Source organism: Myotis myotis, unplaced genomic scaffold (genome assembly GCF_014108235.1).
Source record: "Myotis myotis isolate mMyoMyo1 unplaced genomic scaffold, mMyoMyo1.p scaffold_m19_p_7, whole genome shotgun sequence".
Classification (NCBI taxonomy): Eukaryota; Metazoa; Chordata; class Mammalia; order Chiroptera; family Vespertilionidae; genus Myotis; species Myotis myotis.
The window spans coordinates 41,313,524-41,337,402 of NW_023416379.1; the positions used below are offsets into that span (position 1 = coordinate 41,313,524).

General features: G+C 38.4%; 1 protein-coding gene across 15 annotated transcripts in view; it reads left to right on the forward strand.

The window, feature by feature from the left end:
* Positions 1-23,879, forward strand: part of HACE1 (HECT domain and ankyrin repeat containing E3 ubiquitin protein ligase 1) — a 126,021-nt gene that overhangs the window by 74,261 nt on the left and 27,881 nt on the right. For 6 of the 15 annotated variants that reach the window (XM_036316770.1, XM_036316761.1, XM_036316771.1 and 3 more), the window contains 4 exons: positions 2,368-2,466; positions 2,744-2,814; positions 8,587-8,700; positions 9,246-9,983. In XM_036316770.1, the coding sequence (XP_036172663.1) occupies positions 2,368-2,466; positions 2,744-2,814; positions 8,587-8,700; positions 9,246-9,348 (387 nt within the window). In that variant the 3' untranslated portion in view covers positions 9,349-9,983. Of the gene's footprint in view, positions 1-2,367; positions 2,467-2,743; positions 2,815-4,183; positions 5,947-8,586; positions 8,701-9,245; positions 9,984-10,106; positions 10,926-23,879 lie in introns of those variants that run through there. The other 9 variants (XM_036316766.1, XM_036316762.1, XM_036316768.1 and 6 more) reach the window with 6 other exon arrangements.

Consider the following 23,879-nt stretch of genomic DNA (forward strand, 5'->3'; position numbering starts at 1 on the left):
GGTGTGTTTTAGACTCTGGCCTCAAAACTAAGTTGAACTGATTTAGATGGTAAGATTATTTGGGAAGTACAGTGTTAAATAGGATAATAAAGATCTTTCATTCTCTTCATAAAAAGTTATAACATGATTTTCATGAAATAGCTCAAAATCTTAAGATAATAAAGCCTCAGTCATTTTTATTCATAATTATTGGCAATGAAAGCATACTTAATATTATTAAAAGCTTACTTTAGCTTAGAAGGAAAGAAGATTAAGCTCATATTTAAGACATGTGTAAAATTCATTCTCCCTCCCTTTGACAGGTCTGTTTCAAGGTCCTGCCACAAAACCCAATTTCCCCAGATGGTTTAAATAAAGGAGCATTAACAAAGGGACCATTATACAGGTGCAGGCAGTGTTAAGAATAAATAAGATTTGGTGAGACATCCAGAGACTAGCAGCAGTGGAAAGTCTTTATCACCTCTGGAATTGAAGAGACAGGTGGGGGAGTTATTGTAAGAAGCCCTGTGATGAGGAGACATGGCTACTGGAAAGAGGTGCTAAAGCGGCGAGGGAGCGGAAAGTGCTCTCACTTCCAGGCCTCTGCCTGTTCTGTGGCGGAACCCAACCTGAAGCCAGCAGACAAGAGAGCTAGTGTGCCAGGATCAGCCTCCTAGGGCACAGAACAGTGCAGAGAAAAGTGGAGACTCTATTTGTGGCTGGTAAATGGATACTAACAGAACACCTCTATTTAGTCAAAGTATATATTTTTTAATATTTTTATTGATTTCAGAGGGGAAGGGAGAGGGAGAGATAGAGAGAAACATCCATGATGAGAATCATGCGTTGGCTGCCTCCTACAGTCCCCCACTGGGGACTGAGCCCACAAACCTGGGCATGTGCCTTTGACCGGAATCAAACCCGGGACCCTTTGGTCTGCAGGCTGATGCTCTATCACTGAGCCAAACTGGCTAGGGCTAGTCAAATTATTTTATAATACCATCACAAGGAGAACGTAACTAGCAGTTCTCAAACAAAAGGTCTTAGGACCTCCTTACGACAAAAGCCTTTTTGTTTGAGTTATATTAATTGATGTTTATTGTATTTGAAGTTAAAACAGAAATGTAAAATAATTTATTCATATAAAAATAATTTATTGCCTATTAACAAAAAATTTTAAAATTGAAAACTATTTTCCAGAATGAAACAAAAATAATGGGAAGAGTGGCATTATTTTATATTTTTGCAAGTTTAATGTCTGGCTTAATAGAAGACAATGGGTACTCATATCTGCATCTGCACATTATCTGCTATGATATGTTGTTTGGTTGAACTGTATGGAGAAAATCTAGCCTTAAATAAGTTGGAAAAGAGAGAACCTTGCAGACTCCTTGAATAGATCTCAGAAACACCCAAGAGTTCTCAGACACCACCTTATACTAACTTTCATTAACCTTCAAAGTACACTCTGTACTAGTCTGGTATATATTACGAGTAGTTGCTGTAGGAAACGTGATTTTGAACCACATTGCATTGATGTCTCTGTAATAACACATCCTGCTATTCCAGCTTGTCCGTGGTTTAGTTAAGTGTAGGCTGGTTATTGCCTCACCTGTCTCTGTAAATAAGCCCAACTGTGATTCAGAGGTGTGGACAAGCTCTTTTTCATGTTTTCTTTTCTCTTGGAAAACATAATGGTAAATACTTTTGCCATTCTTTATTTCATTTTTTAGTTATTTGATTGCTATTTTGTTTATTTGACGGTCTTTCTGGGAAAAAGGAGGCTACCAAAGTCATTAGGAAATTGTATTTTTTTTCTCACCTTGGGGAAAGTTGACATTAAAGATCTGAATTATTCCAGAATAGTTCTGCAAAGGCCTGAATCTTTTTTAAAAATACATTTTTATTTTATTACTTTCCTTTTCCTAATGATTAGGATTTTTGATGATGTTTTCCTTTGCTTAATCCAGGATTTATTCAGGTGTTTGTTGTTGTTACTTTCATATTGAGAAAATGGTTCTTTATATAATTTAACAAATTCCTAAAATAAAAATAACCATAAAGATAATGTTCATAAAAGTATTGCACATATAAGCTGTTGCTGCATAAGTGTTTATCTATAAACAAAGTATTGTCTCCTTATGTTTTAATTAAGTTGTATCAATGTAGAGACATCTGCACAGCTCACATATTTGAGATCATTGGTATCAAGGGTTCTCTCCCATGTAGTACTTGTTATTGATGACATGCAGACACTGTCACAAAAATAAATCGCTTTTACATGGAATTAGTTTCTAATTAAGGCAAATCTACTCTTTAAATGTAATAGTTTTGTGTGTTTTTTTCCCCCAAAGAAGAATAATGAAATATTTTTCTTCTTCCCCAAAGGAGCTACTGCTTTCTGGCATGCCAGAAATTGATGTGAGTGATTGGATAAAAAATACAGAATACACAAGTGGCTATGAAAGACAAGATCCAGTTATTCAGGTAAAATTTCTCTAGAGCTTAGAATGAAGTTAAGTTTTACCATTTGATTCTGTAAGCTTTTCAGCACTATTGGATGAAAACCTACATTAATTAACGAAGTAAAGTTTTCCCCTAAATTCTTCTTATGGGAATTGCATATGAAAGCTTGGTATGAAATAATTTTTGATAAATGAGTTCCTTAGAATCAAATGTGCTTTATGAATGCTGCATACTTCTTGGTATTAAGTCTACGATTGCTCTGAAATGTGAGCTAAGTTTTTTGTTTTCATTTTGTCAGTGGTTCTGGGAAGTTGTGGAAGATATTACTCCAGAGGAGAGAGTTCTTCTCCTGCAGTTTGTTACTGGCAGGTAGGAAGTGTTTTTATGATAATGGGAAAGTAATTTAATGTATTCTATTTCTAATGGCTTAGAGATAAACAACCAACATGAATTATTACTCTGAATTGTCAGTTTTTTACCTCCCTTTCCACTTTTATGATATTAAACAAAGATTTATTTAAGCATTTAAAATAAAACATATATAGTAGTGGCCAATAAATGTCTGTTTAAAATTCTGCAGATTGGTCAATAGTAGTAGCCAGATTTTTAATATTTGTGTGTGCTGGGCAACACACACACACACACACACACACACACACACACACGTGCACACCACAACACATATAATACCCATACACAGCGGTTTTTCTCCAATTCTTATAAAACTTTACTTTAAATGTTAAGATCCATGTCCTAAGAATAATTATGATACCACACTTTGAGAAGTCTTCTTTTGCAACCAGTGAAATATCATAGATTAGAAAACTTCTTTTAAGTTATATTTCTGAAAGATGTAAAAAAAGGTTCGATTTTCATTCTTTATAACATAGAATTTTATCTGTTTCCTTCTATTTATTAAAATATAGTTCAGTTCTGTTACAAATGTGCATAGTTCTCCTGGGAAAGTTGGCACACAGAAAATTAGAAGAATAAAAAAAAAATCACACTCTGCCAGCAGTAACTACTATAAACAATTTGATGTATTTACCTTTTTTCTCTGCCTTATTATTTATTTACTAGAGGCCCAGTGCATGAAATTTGTGCAGGGGGGTGGTGTCCTCAGCCCAGCCTGCACCTTCTCACAATCTGGGACTGCTGGCTCCTAACCACTCGCCTCTCTGCCTGCCTGATTGCCCCTAACCGTTTCTGCCTGCCAGTCTGATCGCCCCCTAACCGCTCCCCTGCTGGCCTAATTAATGCCTGATTGCTCCCCTGCCGGCCCAATCGCCCCCAACTGCCCTCCCCTGCCAGCCTGATGGCCCCCAACTGCCCTCCCCTGCCAGCCTGATGGCCCCCAACTGCCCTCCCCTGCTGGCCCAATGGCCCCCAACTGCCCTCCCCTGGCGGCCTGATCACCCCCAACTGTGAGGGTGGCCATATTGTGACAACGTGGGGAGTGGCCATCTTATGATGACGTGGGGGCGGCCATCTTTTGATGACATGAGGGCGCAAGGGCCACGTAGGCTTTTATTAGTATAGATTTTTTAAGTGACTGGGAATCTAGCCCAGAGTCTTTTGTTATATGGGATGATGCCCCAACCAACTGTGCTACCCAGCCAGAGTGTTTTTTGCTTTTTTAAAAACATAATTTTGAGTGTGTATCTATATAAAATATATGTATGTAATTTAAGATTCACTGTTGTCTTATTTTTTAAAAATATGTTTTTATTGATTTCAGAGAGAGGAAGGGAGAGGGGGAGAGAGACAGAAACATCAATGATGAGATAGAATCTTGGATTGACCACCTCACATATGCCCCGTACTGGGGATCAAGCCCACCACCCAGGCATGTGTCCTGACCGGAATCAAACCATGATCTCCTGGTTCTTGAGTCAGTGCTCAACCATTGAGCAACACTGGCCAGGTACACTATTGTCTTATTTTTAAACTAGTATATAAGCATTTTAAAAGTTTAGAAAATGGAGAATATAGCTAGAACAAAATGAAAATCCTATTAAGTAATTCCACCACATAGATAATGCTATTAACATTTTACTTTATTTTCTTAGTCTTTTAACTATATGATTAGGAAAATAGTTGGAGTCCCACCATATGTCTAATTTTAAAGAATAAAATAAAACATAAATATTCAGATTGTAGACTAAAGCTATGAAAGAAAACCTTGTTAAGTTTTTGGGGTTTTGCTTTTTTGGTGGCTTCTTCATGCCAAGAAATACCCTGTGATTGCGTAACTTAATGAAAATAATTTAATAAAAATTACATTTTCTGTGTAGGAAGGTTAGGCAATTCAAATTTTAAAAAGTCACTCTAAGCTCAATCACTGGAGATAATCACTGTTAACATTGTCGTTATTCTTCCAGAATGTTACTCACATATATAAATTTTTGCTTTTTAAGACATTGTCCCAGTTTTATAACTTGAATTTTGCAATATATCACTAAAAATTATTCCATTTATAGATACAATTTTTAAATGGCTGCCTAACTCTTCAATTTATGGACCTCCTTTAATTGATATTGTCCTTTATTGCCGAATTTCCTCATTTATGAATAAGGCTGCAGAAATAAGGAATTTTTGTGCTACATACTTGGTGGGCCAAAATCCTACATTATTTATATAGGATAAATTCTTAGGGAAATTTTTATATAGAAAGTACATTCATTTTTATAACCTTGATACATATTGCTCATTTATCCTTCAGAAAGATACCAGTTTTCAGATTAGCAGGGAATGAGATAGGGCCTGTTCCTTTTATTCTAACAAAATTATAAAATCTTTGTTTTTTTTTAAAGCTTACTTTTCAAAATTTAGGTATATGAAGACATTAGCTTAATTACCCTGATAATGAAATACTGTTACAGTTTGTGTAAGAATAAGTGTCAAGGCTCTTTTTCTCATCTTGTCCTGATACAGTGTTATGCTTGTTTTTTAAATTCTGCCTCTATAGGAGATTGAGAACAGTTTGGTTTTTTTTGATCCCTTTTCATTTTTGGTTGCCTTTGTTAATTTTTTTAGGCAAAGGTTAATATGCATAGATTAACTTAAGTTGAATTTTATTTCAGTTGACAGACATATTCATGTCTTCTTCAGATATTCTTTTGCCCTAAGTAGGAATTGCTCATGCATTAGCATTTTATTAGTAAGACCTACGCATACTTTTAATATTCACTTAGACCTCGAAGGTAAGCTCAGGCATTTCATCAGGAAAACATTTAATAGCAACCAAACTGCTTCCCAGCTAGAAAAGAAAATGGCTGTTTTCAGAGATTCATATATAGTGATTGCTAATTTTTTCCCCTGGGAGTACATGCATATCCATAATTTCAATTTGGTTCATTTTTAACAGTTTTTATAGTGTGTGTGCTAAAAAATACATAACATTTACCAGTTTTAAATGTGTTTTTATTGATTTTTAGAGAGAGAGAGGAAAGGAGAGGGCTAAAGAGAGAAACATTGATGAGAGAGCAACATCATCCATTGGCTGCCTCCTACATCCCCCCTACTGGGGATCGAGCCTGCAACCTGGGTATGTGCCCTGACTGGAATCCAGCCAGTGACCTCTTGGTTTATGGGTTGATGCTCAACCACTGAGCAACACTGTCAGGCTTGCATTTTTAAGTGTACACTTCTGTGACATTAGGTACATTTACATTGTGCAACCATCACCACCATCCATCTCCCAAATTTTTATCTTCCTCAGTTAATAGTGTACCCAATAAACACTAACTGTCCATTCCTACTCTCCTAGCCCCTGACAACCACCGTTCTCCTATCTGTCGTTACGGATTTGAATCTTCTAGGTACCTCATCTAAGTGGAACCATACATTGTTTGTCTTTTTGTGACTGGCTTATTTCACTTATCATAATGTCCTCAAGGTTCATCTGTATTAGCAAATGTCAGAGTTTCCTTTTGAAGACTAAATAATATTTCATTGTGTATATATACCACAGTTTGCTTATCTTTTCACCCATGGAGGTCACTTGGGTTGCATCCACATTTTGGCTCTTGTGAATGATATTGCCGTGAACATGGATGTTCAAACATCTCATTGATTCTCTGCTTTCAGTTCTTTTGGATATATACTGTAATTCTATGTTTCATTTTTTTAGAACCTGCCAGGCTGTTTTCCAGAGTGGCTGCACCATTTTACATTCTCACCAATAATGCCTAAGGGTTTTAATTTCTGCATGTCCTTTCCAATACTTGGTCTTTTCTTTTTTCTTTTTTTTGAGGTAGGGGTTGGTGGTTTTTGTTTTATTAATAGTCATCCTAATGTGTATGAAGAAGTTACCTCATTGTGGTTTTGATTTCATTTCCCTAATGACAAACGATTTGATTAAGCGTCTTTTTCATCTGCTTATAGGCCATTTATGTATCTTCTTTGGAGAACTGTCTATTCAAGTCCTTTCCTTATTTTTAATTGGTTTTTGTTGCTGTTTTGTATATTTTTTGGATGCCAATTCCTTATGACTTATGATTTGAAAATATTTTCACCTATTTTGTGTTACCTTTTTACTCTATTCCTGGTATCCTTTGGCATATGAATTATGGTTTGTACTATGAATCATGTTAGAAAACATTTTTAATATTAGTCTACTGTCTTTGAGTATGCATTGACACCTATATGTTAAATGCTTACCATCATTCTAATTTATCCAAAAAGCACTAGAACATCTCATTTTAAAAACAAAAAAGTTTATTCCAGGATCAGTTTGTTTAATCATGATATGTGTGTGTGTGTGTGTGTGTGTGTGTGTGTGTGTGTGTGTGTGTGTGTATTTATATATTTATATATATAAAGGCTAATTTGAAATACTAATTTTCTTTCAAATGTAAACAATAGAATTTGAGAAGTTGTAATTACATCCTCTACAGCCATGTACACAAGATTGAATTTTCTGGTTGTGGTTATACATATTGTGTTAGCCTTCCTGTGGTTTGACTATGTTAGGTGACATTAAAAAACAACATCTGATATTGTGAATCTTTGGAAAGAGAAATGTGAAGAATTTTATAGTATTTCCACTGTGAAAAACAAAACAAAATCCTTTTGACCCCAGATACTTTTCAAATGGGAAATTATTTGGATTATATGTAAGATCCTCTGTTGCTTTAATTAATTAAGCAAACATTTATTTATTCAGCAGATACTTAGTGAATGTCTACTAGATGCCAATCATTTTGCTAACCCCAGGGATACAAATACAAATATAACATACTTGGGCCCTCAAATCAGTCCCAGTTTAGTAGAGACACACATGAAATAAAATAATTGTACGTGCAGTATTGTAACCGGACAACCAAGGGGTCCGGGCTGCCTGTCACTACTTCAGCCAGTTAAGCAGAGACAGGGTTGAATCACATATGAGCGTTCATTACAATAATGCCGGCAGTATGGGAGAGCAACAGGTCATCCACAAAAATCTGTTCTGTACCCTACCATAAGCCAGCTGCTTATATTGGGTAGAAGGATAAGATTACATGGGAAGTAGGAATTACAGGTATAGGAAAGTGGGCATGGGATAATCAGTACAGGTTACAAGTCACGTGGGCTGCGGGGGAGTTACTGGGTGCCCTGGGACCAGATTACAGGTAATAGGGGCCTGGGGGGTTGTAAAGAGCAAGTGCCTCCAGGACTAGGTGCCATGAGGTTGTAAATCTTTCCCTAATGATAGGCAGTTCTCACTAGGAGGACAGACTGCATTCCAATGGTATGTCCCAAGGTGTACAACTCTCAGCCAGGTTAGAATGTGCTTTCTCTAATCAGAACAGAACCATCATGGTTAATAGAGCATGTTTAATGTTTGTTATAATTGTAGCTGATGCCCACTATATTCTGTTTCTGCCCCTAACAGTATGCTAAATGAATAGTAGAGCTATGTGCTGTGGCTAATTGAAAGCATAGTACAGCTTATAGAAATGTGGAGGGGTGTCTCCATGGAAGCTGGATAACTGGCCACATGGTGACTTTTAGTAATAAGTTGGAGTGCTGCAGATTCAAAAGGATTATTTTGTTGGTGACCTAGAGTTGAATACATTCTTACCCTAACTTAGGAAATATATCTATAATAAAGATTTTCCTTTGATGATTGCAACATATTAAGATATGAACTGTTAGTTCCAGGGTCCCACATGGTGGATTTGCTAATATCATGGGTGGAAGTGGATTGCAAAACTTTACAATCGCTGCTGTGCCATATACTCCAAATCTTCTACCGACTTCAAGCACATGGTATGTTAAATTTTTTTATTTAAATGCATTTTGAAGTTTTGATTACTTTTGAGTGATCAAAAAAGTCTAACTACTGCATTGCTACAAGAAGAGGAAATAAATCTCAACAGTGATCTCTATCAGCATTTTGGTATCACTGACAAATAAATAGCTACATAGTTCCTTGCTTGCCCCTTTTTTGGTAAGGAATATGTTTGAGGAAACTATAATTTAAGTGAATATTGTTCAACCAGCATTAAAGTTAAGTTGTCATAGTGTCACTAAATTACACCATCATTTCAAATTAAATTGTTCTTGCTTATTTTTGGCTGAAAGGAACTTATTTTCTTCCACTACATTTGCAGACTAATGAAAACTACAATGCAGCAGGGTTTTTTTTTTTTGCTTTTGTTTTTATCTTTTAAATACTACTTCAGGGTTTTCCAATTTGAATGCAAATTTGAGAGGGTGGTTTTATGTTAATTTTCATAGTTTTCATTGCTAGACAAAACAATTAGAAATTTTATAGTTTTTCTATTTAATGGTGGTATATTTTACTTTTAAAGCATCAACATGCTCAAGTTACCTGAATACCCAAGTAAAGAAATACTCAAGGACAGACTTCTTGTGGCACTGCATTGTGGCAGCTATGGCTACACAATGGCATAGTGGAGTCTGGAAAGCTCATCTGACTGCTGATGCACAGTCCGAGTGGCAGAAGTAATTTAGGAAATGTCAACAGGAAAGCAGCCTCAAGGCAGTTCATGGGCAGGGCTGTTTAAAATTCATCAAGGATCAGGTTTTCTCCCCTGCCCCTTTTCCCTTTTATGTTTTCTCAGTTTGTGATACACTTAGAAATAGAAAATCACAGTAGCCTTTATTTTAAAGAATGCTAACTGAAAGTAGTAGAAACTGTCCTTATATTTCTTTTATCTTATTCAAGATTGTATTAAGGCAAAATCTTGTTCTACATTCCACCTCTGCTATGTAGCTGTCTTGTTTGAAGGATGTTTTCTCTTTACTTTTCTGTATATTAAAATATAGTATGACATCCAACCTGGTATGTCCTATCGCATGTAAAGTGCCATTTATATTTTGAAAAACTATTGTATAGAATGGATTAATTGAAATTGTGTATAAAGCCACAAATATGTATTTTCCCATACTGAATCTATATTGCAATGATGTTTTCTAGCTTTTTAATATTTTACTATGTAATGTAAAGTTTAGACTGATGTGACTAACAAACAGCTGATGAAATGATATCTAATTTATATATTAAAGTTTATACTATATTGTATGAATTATTTGTACTTTTCAATGGTCAGTTTTCCATATATATTGTGGTCTCATAGTTTTTCTTATGCCTTAATTTATATTTTAGGTAAACCTAAAATATAATATTTTATCATTTTTTATTTTATCAGTGAATTCTGATGACACACTTAAATAATCTGATGTGCAGATTACAATTTAAATATGTAAGTTTTTCTCAAATTTGCTTTTTATGATTAAAATGTTGAGTTCCAGTGAATATGCCTAATGTAGAGTGTTAGTTTTTAAATTTTAGGGTGATCTAATCAGTTTTTATTTTGAAAAGACACACTTGAGGAGTTACAGCATACCTTTTAGGAGGAAGTAGGAACATGCACATAGTTAGAAGTGCTAATGGAGGGATTTGTAATGCTTAGGACTTTGCATCTGGAAACCAAAAGTAGACTCTCCCATAGCATATCCGTGGATATACATACCTGTGCATATTTCCTCATGAGCAGCCGGTATATTTGTCACTGACAAATATTGACAATGTATATGTCAATACAGACAAATATTTATTATGTATATATGTATATAGACATATACATTGAAAGCTTTGCTAATTTATAAAGTTTCTCTAATATGCGCTTTTTGGTCCTTTTTTGTTATTGTGGTTTTTTATATTAAAAAATCTCAGTAGATGACATTAAAAATTAGGAATTATTTAAAAATTATTAGCTCTAAAATTAAGAGTCATATGCTTTATAATAAATGAAGCTAATAATTTTTAAATTTTGGTTTTCAAAATTTATTTGTAAAAGTGGTCATTGACTTCTATCTTTTCAAGTAAGTAACTGAGTTTAATATTACATTGCTAATTTTTCATGTTTACAAACATTGTTTTATTTTTTTGTTTTATGCTACAAACATTGTTTTATTTTTTATTGACTGTATTGGGATGACCCTGGTTAACAAAATTACACAGGTTTCAGGTGTACAATTCTATACCACTGTATTGTGTGTTCACCACCCCAAGTCAAGTCTGCATCATCACCATTTATACCCCCCCATATCCTCCTCCACCTCCCCTCCCCCTCAATCACCATACTGTTGTCCATGTCAATGAGTTTTTCCTTATTTTTTTCTATTTTGCTCAATCCCTCCACTATCCCCCAGCCAACAACCCCTTTCCCGACAGATGTCAGCCTGCTCTCTATCTATGAGTCTGTCTCTAAATTTGTTTATAATTATGCAATCCATTGGCTTTGTCAGATTGGTCCTTTTGCAACTATTTATGTACAAGAGATAACAAAACATTAAAAATGTCATGGTATTTTATCCATGAATATGAATATTTTTATCTAAACCTAGAAAATTTTGGGTTTATTCTTTCATATTGTCTTTATTTTTAAATTATAAGAATGTAGTTAATATGAAAATATTTTACATGGATTAAAAATATTATTTAACCTGGAGGCAGCAAGTCTTTACATTTATTCCACAATTTCTTCTGTGAGTAGATGGATATGTTGAGTGGAAGGTCACATAGAAAAATGATTAGAAATTCCTTTCCCTTTGGATAAAAGAAGATTACATAATAGGAAAATGACTTTTTAAGTCTTAGAATATTTGGTAGTTCCATATAAGGAGGAAAACAGAAACATAGAATTCTAAAGTAAAACAAATGTAAGTCAAGGGAGCATATTACAGGAAACATTAATGAAAACTTCCGGGTGAAAGTTTAGTCATTCAAATAGTTTGAGTGGATAGTGCCCATGTAGTTAATAAAATCCATCTTCTAATTCATCAAAAAAGCCAAAATGTAATATAATCTAAGGAAATCCAGCTTTAAAACAGTATGTTGAATACAGCCTATTCCGTGTGGGAGTGAAAGTTTTAAAGTGTAGGTCACAAGTTGGAGGGCCAACCGATGATTCCCTGTTTGAGGAAGTAATGGAGATGACTTAACCACCAGGTGAGCTTAGAACTGGACCTGGGCAATCCTCACTTCCTCCCCTGTCCTTGGAATGTATGTTCTACCCACCATTCCCACAGTGGAGCCATTTTCAAGGACATAGCCTGAGAGAGAAATGTGTTGAGACCATCTGTAAGGTATATGTGACTGAGCCCAGTTAAGGCCTCTATATAAACTTAGAATTTGACAGGTGGGTGCAAGAATCTACTTGTCTTGGCCTGGCCAGGTAGCTTAGTTGGTTAGAGTGTCATCCCAATACACCAAGGTTGTAGGTTTGATCCCTAGTCAGGGCACATGTAAGAAGCAACCAATGAATGGGTAAATAAGTGGAACAACAAATTGATTCTCTCAAAATAATCTATACTAATAGAAGGAAAATATACTAATTAGACTGGGTTGACCGGACATCTTCTGGACAGTTAGGGGATCACTGGGCTGGTAGGGGGCAGTTAGGGGGTGACAAGGCTGGCAGGGGGGCAGTTAGGGGGCAACCAGGCCAGCAGAGGAGTAATTAGGGGGGGGGACCAGGCCAGCAGGGGGGCAGTTTGGTGGTGGCCAGGCCGGCAGGGGGACAGTTATGGGGCGACCAGGCCAGAAGGGGGGCAGTTTGGTGGCGGCCAGACCAGCAGGGGTCAGTTTGGGGGTGCCAGGCTGGCAGGGGTCAGTTTTCTCCCTCCCAGCTCGCTCTTGGAGCCTCTCTGAGAATGAGGCCCCAGGAGAGACTGGGATGGAGAGATGGAAACAAAACAGACTGGGCCTGAAGAGAGGGTGGGCAGAGGGTGGAGCTGCCCCCACTGGCCCTGCCCCCTCCCAGCCAGTATAGAGGAAGAGAGAGAGAGGGAGGCAGGGAGGCCTGGAGGACTGCTGAGAAAAACAGAGAGACAGAGACTGGGAGAGACTGGGATAGAGAGATGGAAACAAAACAGACCGGGCCTGAAGAGGCCTGGATGGAAGGGAGGCCTGTGGGGGCCAGGAACTGAAATATTTCACCAGTCCCTCCCCAACTCACGTGTGGTGCTCAGAAGTGAGCAGGGGAGCCAAAGCCACAGGCAGGGATGGAGAAGGGTGCCCTCCCTCTGGAGACTCCCAGTATCTTCAAACTGCCTTCCAAAGGTGTCCCAAGTCCCTCTTCCTCTCTGCACCATGGTGGCAGTGAGTCCTGGGTCGCCACGGTGCCCGTGGCACAGGCCTCTCCGCGGGGGCACCAGGAGAGACAGTGCCTGGCACTCACACTCACAATCACACACAGCGCTCATCAGCTCACACCCTTTTCTCCCTTTCCCTCCCTCCCAGCTTGCTCTCGGAGCCTCTCTCAGAATGAGGCCCCAGGGTGGGCAGAGGGTGGAGTTGTCCCCACTGGCCCTATCTCCTCCCAGCCGGGAAAGAGGAAGAGGGAGAGATGGAGGCAGGGAGGCCTGGAGGACTGCTAAGAAACAAAGAGAGACAGAGACTGGGAGAGACTGGGATAGAGAGATGGACACCAAATAGCAATATTAAAATATTTCCTCTAATTAATTCCCTTTTAATGTGCATAGATTTCGTGCACCAGGCCACTAGTAAAATAATAATAGAAAAAGATCTACTCATCTTGCTGCTGTCCAAGACAAGCCTCAGAACTAGTAGGTGCTTGTTAAAACTGCCACCTACCACTTGAGTGATCTGCCTTTTTTTTTTTTCTCTATTCTTGCCCTCTGTGTATGTGGGCTGGTTTCAGATTTTACTGGGGAAGCTTCCAAGGTTGTGTACCAGCATTCCCACTCACATGTGTTTTATTAGTCATGCCAATTCTAAAACTTTAATGAGTTATCAACATTTAAAAGAATCTGGAGAGTTCATGCAGAAGTCCAGGGTTTTGGCCTTTGAGAAATCAGACAATCTAACAGCATTGAGCACAGACTCCTGGAAGGCATTGCTAGGAGACTGGGCTTGAGTGAAAGCTGCTGCTTTCAGTGACTGAATTTGCTCTCCAGTTTGCTGTTTTTTCATCCCAGCCCGCTTCACTAATAGATGTTACCTTTCTGGCCATTGACAGCATTGGAGTTTGCTTTTAAATATCAATGTTGACCAGCCCTAGCGGTTTGGCTCAGTGGATAGAGCGTCGCCCTGCAGATTGAAGGGTCCCAGGTTCAATTCTGGTCAAAGGCACATTCCCAGCTTGTGGGCTCAGTCCCCATTGGGGGGCATGCAGGAGTCAGCCGATCAATGATTCTCTCTCATCATTGATGTTTCTATCTCTCTCCCTCTTCTTTACTCTCTGAATTCAGTAAAAATAAATTTTAAAAAATCTATGTTGACCAAAAATGTTCCCCTGGAGTGTTAATTGGTACAAATACTTTGGAAGGCAATTTGGCAATATTGTATTTAAAAATGTACACACACTCTTTGGCTCAACAATTCCACTTCTAAGGATTTATTTTACAACATATTTGTTCATGTACATAAAGATATTTGTACAAGAATATCACTGAAGCCTTGTTGGTCAGGGAAAACTAAACAATTTAAATGTCTATCAGGAACGGGTTGCCGATAAACTGTTACATCCATGCAATAGAATATTAATTAGTATTTATAAAAAATGACATGGAGCTATACATACTGACATGTCAATATTTCTAAGGTATGTTAAGTGAAATAAGGTGTGCAGAAGAGTGGTTAGTGTGTAAATACAATATATGTAAGGTTAAACTCAAGAAAAAATTGGGGTCAAAGGACTGTTTTTAAATCTAGGAAAACAAAGTGGGATAACCATTTTTCACTACATAATCATTTTTTTTCCCTGTTTGTCTAAATCATAAGCCTGTATTATTTTGTATATAATATATATATAAACACCCAATGTCTTTAATCAAGGGAAACAAGTATCAGTAATAGCTATTATTGAATCTATAAAATGCTGATAAGCAATATTTTCATAATTGCAGAACTTATTTTAGGGTGGTTAATTTAAAATCAGTTCCTTAAACTCTTTTTTAAAAAAAATATATTTTATTGATTTTTTTTACAGAGAGGAAGGGAGAGAGACAGAGAGAAACATCAATGGAGAGAAACATCGATCAGCTGCCTGCTGCACACCTCCCACTGGGGATGTGCCCACAACCAAGGCACATGCCCTTGACCGGAATCGAACCTGGGACCCTTCAGTCTGCAGGCCGACGCTCTATCCACTGAGCCAAACCGGTTACGGCAGTTCCTTAAATTCTTTTGCAAACAGTGAAAAAAGGAATGCTCCCTTGCCCACGAAGCTCTACTATATTTCCACATTGTGTGATAATTAGCACTGTTAATGTCTCCTAAAATTCTATGAATTAGAGATTTACTTGAATTTGCACTTTCTCGCCAATTCCCCCCCCCCCCCCCCATAACAAAAGTACTTTTTTAATATGGGAAAATTTGGTACACATGGATTTGTGTACTAACTAGAAAAAAGCAATAAGTTATAATTCTACTCCCTAGCCATTGTCTTTCCTTCTAGTCTTTCTCAATGCACTTTTTTCCATAGTTCAGTTCATAAAGAACATAGCATTTAGTATCTCCCTTATTTATTCAACATTATCTTTTAAACATTTCCTATCATTATAGCTTATTTGTAAATATTTTTTAAAAAGTGGCATAGTCTATTTGATTGTATGTATGCATCATAATTTACTTGACCATATTTCTAAAATATTTAACACATACCTGGTATTCCTAATATGTTTGCTTTTATAAATAATAAGTGGTCTCTTAACACTAGTGATAGTCTAGGAGTGGTAACGTTTTCTGGGTTATTTGTCGAATTGTTCATAAGTTGCTCCATGGTTGTGGAATTACTGTTGTAGGAAGGCTCAAGGAAGGGCTGTTGGAACACAGAACCCTTTTTGGTAGATGGGACCGAGTAGGCTTGTTCCAGCAGCACAATTAGGGATGTGTGCCCTATCAGAGTGTAAAGAGTTAGAAAGGGTGGTAGAAGGGTGTTTAGATAATTGCTTATTTTCAGTCTTAATCCCAAGAACAGGGGAGAAAATTAATCTTTTATATGACATAGCCTCATTCTCAGAACCCAGAGCTCAAGCATTTGTTATTACATTACTAGAGGCCCAGTGCATGAATTTGTGCACGGGGGGGTGGGGGGACTGCAGGAGATTGGCCGGCAGGCCCCGATCTAGTTATGTAGATGTGTTGAGATAGTGGCAAGCAAAGACCACAGACAGAGCACCCCAAAACGGCCTGAACACCAGCTATGGCTATGCTCTAAGGTGGAAATACAGCTCCACTTTGCTGCCATGCTGGGGCTGCCTCACTCTCCCCAAGGGTGGAGTTGCTGACAGACAGTTCGTCTCTCCTATCTCAACTGCACATTTTCTCGGGGCTCTGCCCCCAAGCATGACAGGTAGCTGACTTCGGCCAATGGTGGTACACCACCATAGGAGTGCTAGCCAATCAGCTCTTGGGAGCCCGGAAAGGCACGGGGCCAAGCTAGAAGTGGCTGAGGCGGGGCAGAAGAGCGAGCGGTGTGGTGCGGTGGCAGAGATGGTGGTGGTGCTTACTTTACGTCTTTGCAGATAGGCTGCTGCCTTGCCTCTTTTGCCCCCTCTGAGCTGCTACTCTGTCTTGATCAGTATCAGGGTCACTCTCCTTCTACAGACTTCCCAGACCCAGATTCTCCGGTGAGCCTTAGCTGGGGGGGGGGGGGGGGGGGGACTGGCCTGGGGGACGGGCCTGTGGGAGGTTGGCTGGCCACCAGGGGAAGGGACCATGGGCGGTTGGCTGTGGGAGTGCACTGACCACCAAGGGCCAGCTCCTGCGTTGAGTGTCGCTCCCTGGTGGTCAGTGCGCTCATAGTGACCGGTTGTTCTGGTTGTTCAGTCATAAGGGTCGCTTAGGCTTTTATATGTATAGATATAGTTTAGCTACATCGAGGGTCATTTATGCTCTTATCAGTTAAACTAGAAACCCCTAGACTCCATTTATTGTTTCCCAAAAGTGGATTTCTGAGCTTTGGAGTGCAACCTTTTAGCTCATTGGACAATGTAAATATAACAGCTGTCTTTGAATGGGTAGGTATTTAGCTAATATTATAATTTTGCTTGCTTTTACCACAATTTAGGCGTATCAATATAAATCAGTCATGATTTTTTTTTCATGTGAAACACGCTTCTTGTTCTTGTGCACTTCCACAGTTGTTAGTCAACAAAATTTTACTTTTAAGGTTAACAATAGTAACAGAAATCCCAATTTTACATTTTGGTTGAAGCTGTTGTAATGTGGAAAAATTTCTGTTAAAATGTCCTTTGTGAAATTCTTAGGCCTTACTTCATGATTACCTGCTTATTGCTCCAATGCAATTTGGCACAAATTTGTTTAATTTATTATAATCAGTCCTTTCATCTCATAGGTCAGAAAATTGGAGTCCAGTGAGGTGGTATATGGCTTAAGGTTTCAGAGCTCCTTAACCAAACTGGAATTTAGAAAATAGATGGTCTAATTCTTAGTCTACAAGGGTTTTCTTGACTCCATGCTGTCTCTTTATGACATAACTGCATTATAAAAAGACTCTTTTAGGAAAACACCTGCAGCCTATTAACAGTCCTGTATGATAAGCCTTTTGGGAAACTATAACTTAATAAGCTAATAGTTAAGAGTGATTAATAGGACTATATTTCTTCTTTCCCACTGTGCAACAATAAGCTAGGGTGGGTATTTTACCATCTCAAAATGAAAAAGAACAGATGTATTGTCAGATCATAGATCATGGACAATCATTAACTTTTATTATCTTTATAAAAATGTTAAATTTTAAGCATACTTGGTGCTTGCTTGGAAATATGTTGTGCATCTAATGTTGCAAAACCATTAAAACCATAAGCAATATAATGACTAGTGCCATATACTTGTGTACCTACTCTTTCTATTGCCCTTGAGTGAATTATGTTATTATTCTCTTAAATGTCTCGTTGAATGCAATGGAGGGGAAGTATTCCTGTGTGGTGTTGAATATACATTTAGTGGAGAAAACTTCAAATCAAGTCAACAAATTCCCTTAAATGCCTTGTATGTATTCAACACTGGTTTAGGGATTGTGACCCACACGCTACCCTCAAAGGAAATAAAATTCAATTGGGCAGATGGAAGGCATATTTGAAACAGGTTTTAAAATTGTGCAGCACAGCATATGATTAAATATAAAAGCCAGCTACAGAAATGTATTAGTGTGGGGGAAAGAAGATTTTAATAGAAACAGTATCCAAAACTGCTTCCAATATTTGACCTAACTGAATCATTAAATTGCCCTCTGTATTTCAAGACTAATAAATTGATTAACCTGTTGATTGAACAAATAACTGAAAAGGTTAAAAATGATAAGTTCACTGTTAAATAAGGCTCATGTGTGTCAGTCATTGAGTTTTCAAATTTTTAATGAGTGAATTATTAGCTTGCTTAATTCTAGGTTCTGGTCATTCCTTGAGAATTCTGATCTGGGAATTTCTATTTGGAGACTGTTCATATACCAACCATATTTGAGGGAGGCTCTCCATTTCTCTCAGAATAGTGGCAATACCTGGTTCTTTTTGAAAATCTTATAGTAGGAGTGGGTAGGAGTGCTTAAGGTGGTGTCTGTACAGTGTTCTCATATGGTATATTTAGGAATAGATGAACAAAGCAAAATGGATTTTCTTATTCAAATTCCAAAATTCTACATGCAGTGGCCTGCTTGACATCTTCACTTGGATGGTTATTAACAATCTCAACCCTTAAACGTGTCCAGAGAGGATATCTTGTTTCCTCATTGTCCCCCTGCCATCTGTCACCCTATCCCAATTTCTTGTCTCAGTAAATGGAGACCACCACCCACCTTCATGTTCTAAGATACAAACCAATAAGTCATTCTTTATTCTTCCCTTTCTCTCATGTTCTACATCCAGGCCATTTCCAACTCTTGTTGAGTATATCTGTCGCATATATCTTAGTCAACTTTTGTTGTTTTGACCAAGCTGCCATCCTTAAACTGCAGTGGTTTAACACAAAAGAAGGCAGTAGAGCATCATGGTTGGAATACACACTTAGAGTTAGACTGCATGGATTTGAATTCCAGTGTTCCCACTATTAGCTGTTGTCAGGAGTAGGAAGTGAAATAAGGAAAGAAAGAAAGCCAATACAAGGGTGTCCTATGAATTGATCCACTGTGGGCACCTGGAACTCAAGTCCACCAGGAACTTTAGAAGAGCTGGCATCTCACAATTGTCCACCAAAAGAGTGAAAGACGAGAGCATTTATCCTTTACACCATCGATCAAAGCTTGCCCCAGGAATGGCAACTTCCCTGTACTTCCAGATATGCATGCTTGAGTGCCTAGCTAGTTTCTGAAGACATCATGACTGACATCAGAGAAGCCCAGGTCCAGAGAGCAAGAAATAAGAGATACAACTGAAGAAAACACTACCAGATTATACTGGTCACTCTCTATTGCATAATTGCACTATCTGGTGTATTTTGGGGCCTGATTCTTATGACTGTAGTTTCTACTGGCCCTAAATTCTACACTCAAGCACAAATAGTGATTTATGTGTTTTGTGATATTTTGCTCTGAGCTTTTATCCTTTGGTAGTTTATCTGTGGGTATTCTTTGAGAATTGATTTTAAGGTTTTAACCCCTTTGGGGTGGGGTTGCTTCTGATTCTGCCAGGTATCTAAGTGTACTACCAATCCAGAATCATTTACCATACTCTTTTTTATTTTTTTTTATTTTTATTATTAGTTAAGGTATTACAAATGTGTCCTCATCCCCCCCATTAACCCCCAACCTCCCCCCCACACACACTCATGCTACCATCCCCCTGTTGTCCATGTCCATTGGTATGGCTTATATACATGTATACAAGTCCTTCGGTTGATCTCTTCCCCTTACCCCCGCCCTCCCCTACTTTCCTTCTGGGGATTGATAGCCTGATCGCTGTTTCTCAGTCTTTGAGTCTGTCCCTTTTCATCAGTCTATGTTGTTCTCTATAATCCACAAATGAGTGAGATCATGTGGTATTTATCTTTCTCTGACTGGCTTATTTCACTTAGCATAATGCTCTCCAGTTCCATCCATGCTGTTGCAAAAGGCAAGAGTTCCTTTTTTTTTACCGCAGCATAGTATTCCATTGTGTATATGTACCACAGTTTTCTAATCCACTCATCTGCTGATGGGCACTTAGGCTGTTTCCAAATCTTAGCTATGGTGAATTGTGCTGCTATGAACATAGGGGTGCATATATCCTTTCTGATTGGCGTTTCTGGTTTCTTGGGATATATTCCTAGTAGTGGGATCACTGGGTCAAATGGGAGTTCCATTTTTAGTCTTCTGAGGTAGCTCCATACTGTTCTCCACAGTGGCTGCACCAGTCTGCATTCCCACCAGCAGTGCAGAAGGGTTCCTTTTTCTCCACATCCTCTCCAACACTTGTTGTTTGTTGATTTGTTGATGATAGCCATTCTGACAGGTGTGAGATGATAACGCATTGTCGTTTTGATTTGCATCTCTCGTATAATTAGTGACTTTGAGCAGGTTTTCATATGTCTTTCGGCCTTCTGTATGTCCTCTTTTGAAAAGTGTCTATCTAGGTCCGTTGCCCATTTTTTTATTGGATTATCTTCCTTTTGTTAAGTTTCATGAGATCCCTGTAAATGTTGGAAATTAAACCCTTATCGGTGGTATCATTGGCAAATATGTTCTCCCATGTAGTGGGTCTTCTTGTAGGTGGGATCTCAATACCAGATATCAAACTGTATTACAAAGCCACTGTTCTTAAAACAGCTTGGTACTGGCACAAGAACAGACATATAGATCAATGGAATAGAATAGAGACCCCAGAAATCAACCCAAACCACTATGCCCAATTAATATTCGACAAAGGAGGGAAGAGCATACAATGGAGTCAAGAGAGTCTTTTCAATAAATGGTGTTGGGAAAATTGGACAGATACATGCAAAAGGATGAAACTAGATCACCAACTCACACCATACACAAAAATAAACTCAAAATGGATAAAAGACTTAAACGTAAGACGGGAAACCATAAAAATACTAGAGGAATCCACAGGCAGTGAAATCGCAAACATATGCCGAAGAAATTTCTTCTCTGATAATGCTCCTAGGGCAATGGAAACTAAAGAGAAAATAAACAAATGGGACTACATCAAAATAAAAAGCTTTTGCACAGCAAAGGAAACCATCAACAAAACAACAAGAAGACCCATTTACCATACTCTTAACCTAGTTTGTTACCACTCTAGTACTGTAAATTTATACCAGAAACCCAAATGAAGGTCTGTTTTTTGGTTTTGAATTCTTAGGAGAGATTTTCCCCTCACATCTACTAGCACTAGTAGAAAATACTTTTGTCTTATTTCTAATGTACAAAGTGAACCTGTGAGTAGTGAAGTCTCCAATTAGACTTTCACCTCGTGACCCTATGAAAATCAAAGATCTAGGTAATCAGGATCAGTGACTATCAGAGTAAAAACTGACTTCAGCTCGTCTCTCTGGGTACTTAAAGAAATTTTTAAAAATTGATTTCAGAGAAAGGATGAGAGAAAGAAGGAGAGGGAGAGGAAGGGAGGGAGAGATAGAGAGAGAGAGAGAGAGAGAGAGAGAGAGAGAGAGAGAGAGAGAGAGAGAGAGAGAGAGAGAGAGAAAGAACAGTTGCTTTCCATTTCCACTTGTGACCTGATGGGGTATTGAACCTCCAACCTGGGTATGTGTCCTGACCGGGAATCAAACCTGCCACCTTTTGGTGCATAGGATTATGCTCCGACCAACTGAGCCACACTGGCCAGGGCTGTCTGGGTAATTTTTATGTAATTATAGGTACATCTGCTTTCCTTCCTGACTTTGCAGCTTATTAACATGTTTAAAGAAGTCTTCCCCCCACCCCCCTTCATTTTATACAGCAATTTTGGGTATTTTCAATGGGAAGGTCAGTCAGACTATCTAGGCTATAATACTGCCGGAAATGGAAATATTCATTACTACTTTTAAGTCAGAAAAAATAGTAAAATTTCTAACAATTCTGGAAGTCTCCAAATTTATCATTATTGCTACACAATAATCAGAGCACATGTTGGAGAATCAGTTTACCTAGGTTGGAATTTTGGTTCTAACATTTACTAGCTGTGTGGACACAGGTAAGTTTATGAACCTCCTGTTGCCTCAGTTCTCTCATCAGAAAAACAGTACTTGTTTCATAGGGTTGTGATGAAAATTTATTAAATTAATATACATAAAGCACTTAGAATGGTGGAAAATATTAAGAGCTTAATACACATTAGCTATTATTATTGCTGCTATTATTCTTTCAAACTTAACTTCTAGCCAACTTACTCTTTCTATTGCCCTTGACTGAATTATGTTATTATTCTCTTAACGCTCTCCTCGAACTGTTAATAAGAGGAAGTCTTTCTCAAAGAATACTTGTTCCATCACTTAGGGAGAATTTTCAGCCCTGCTGTCCACCATACTCTGCTCATTATTGCTGCCCCCCTATCTGCTCTGTTTTCTTATCTAAAGTGTGGTAGGGTTCATTGTGGGGTGGTGGTGGGGCTCTTCTGACAGTGCTATTCAACTCAGGAGCAAGACATTCAACACTGCTGTCCCTCCCTATTCCACCAACCCTTGTAATCCTGACACTAGAGCAATAACAAGCTTCAATAATGAGACGTACAGCAGTGGGAAGACCTTAAAAATCTGAAACCATCAAATCTAGGTTTGAGTCTCAGTTCTGCAAATTATAAATAATGTGAATGATGCTTCCATCTCTACTGACCTCTCAGTGTTGTTGTGATAATTAAACAACATAAAGTATTTAAAGATCTTGCTAACTATAAAGCCCCACATTGGTATGGGCATTATTAAGAGTTTGGGAACCCTTGTTTAAAAGGTAATAGGTAAGCCCTGGCCGGTGTTGCTCAGTGGTAGAGCATGGGTCCACCCACGGAAGGGTGGTGGGTTGATTTCCAGTCAAGGGAACTTACCTGGGTTGCAGTTCATTCCCAGGCTCTCTCAAACCGTGCTGGGGCCCAGTAGATATGTCTCTCTCACATCGATGTTTCTCTCACTCTTCCACTCCCTCTAAAAAGCAATGGAAAAAATATCCTCAGGATTAACAACAACAACAAAAACAGATGGGAGGTGATTAAAAAGAACAACGAACTTTTATTTACAATTGGAGGAATCAAGCACATTGCTGATCAATGCTTGTGAGGATAGTGGGTTATGTAACATGAAGCCCAGTTGATGTAACATCATTAAACATGAATTGACATCACCACACACAACAGTGTGCTTCCCCCACCAGACCAAATGCAGTGATCATCAACTTATGCACGAGAGGCCAGAGTGTGTGGGTCGGCACAGAGTTCAGCTGAATGTACTTATTCCTCTAAGTACTTGTGACACACTGTGTCAAGGTTCAGCGGCTGAGTTTCATACAGGGCAGTGTGATTCATTGGGATTATTAGGATCCTCCTGGAGTGACTTCCCTGAGTTGATTGCCTTTGACAGATCAGTTTGCTTAGATTAAAAAGCAATTGCTGCTGTCTAGTCAAATTTAAACACTTTGGCTAGAAGAAGCTGAACTCTAACTCTGTCCAGTCTATAGAAACACCTTGATGTGAAAATTACATCGCATGTAGTGAAGGGAAAACTGAGTTAGCAATACTCCGGGGTATGGTTTTGTAATAACGTGAAGGAGCGTAGGTGCCAAACAAAAGTGACCGCAGGCACATGTGAGGGAGGGAAGAATATATTGCTTTTAAAAGCAACTTTATCTGTGCCCAATGCACTGCTAAGTCACTAACAATGTTTGAAGTCCCACTTGGTCCCATATTCATACAACACTGACCACCATTGGAACTGGAGTACATAGGATTTGTCTTCTGAGCTGGACAATGGCAAGTGTTTTGGAATGTACTAGTAGGTATCCCCTTCCCCATTTCAGAATGGGCCCAGG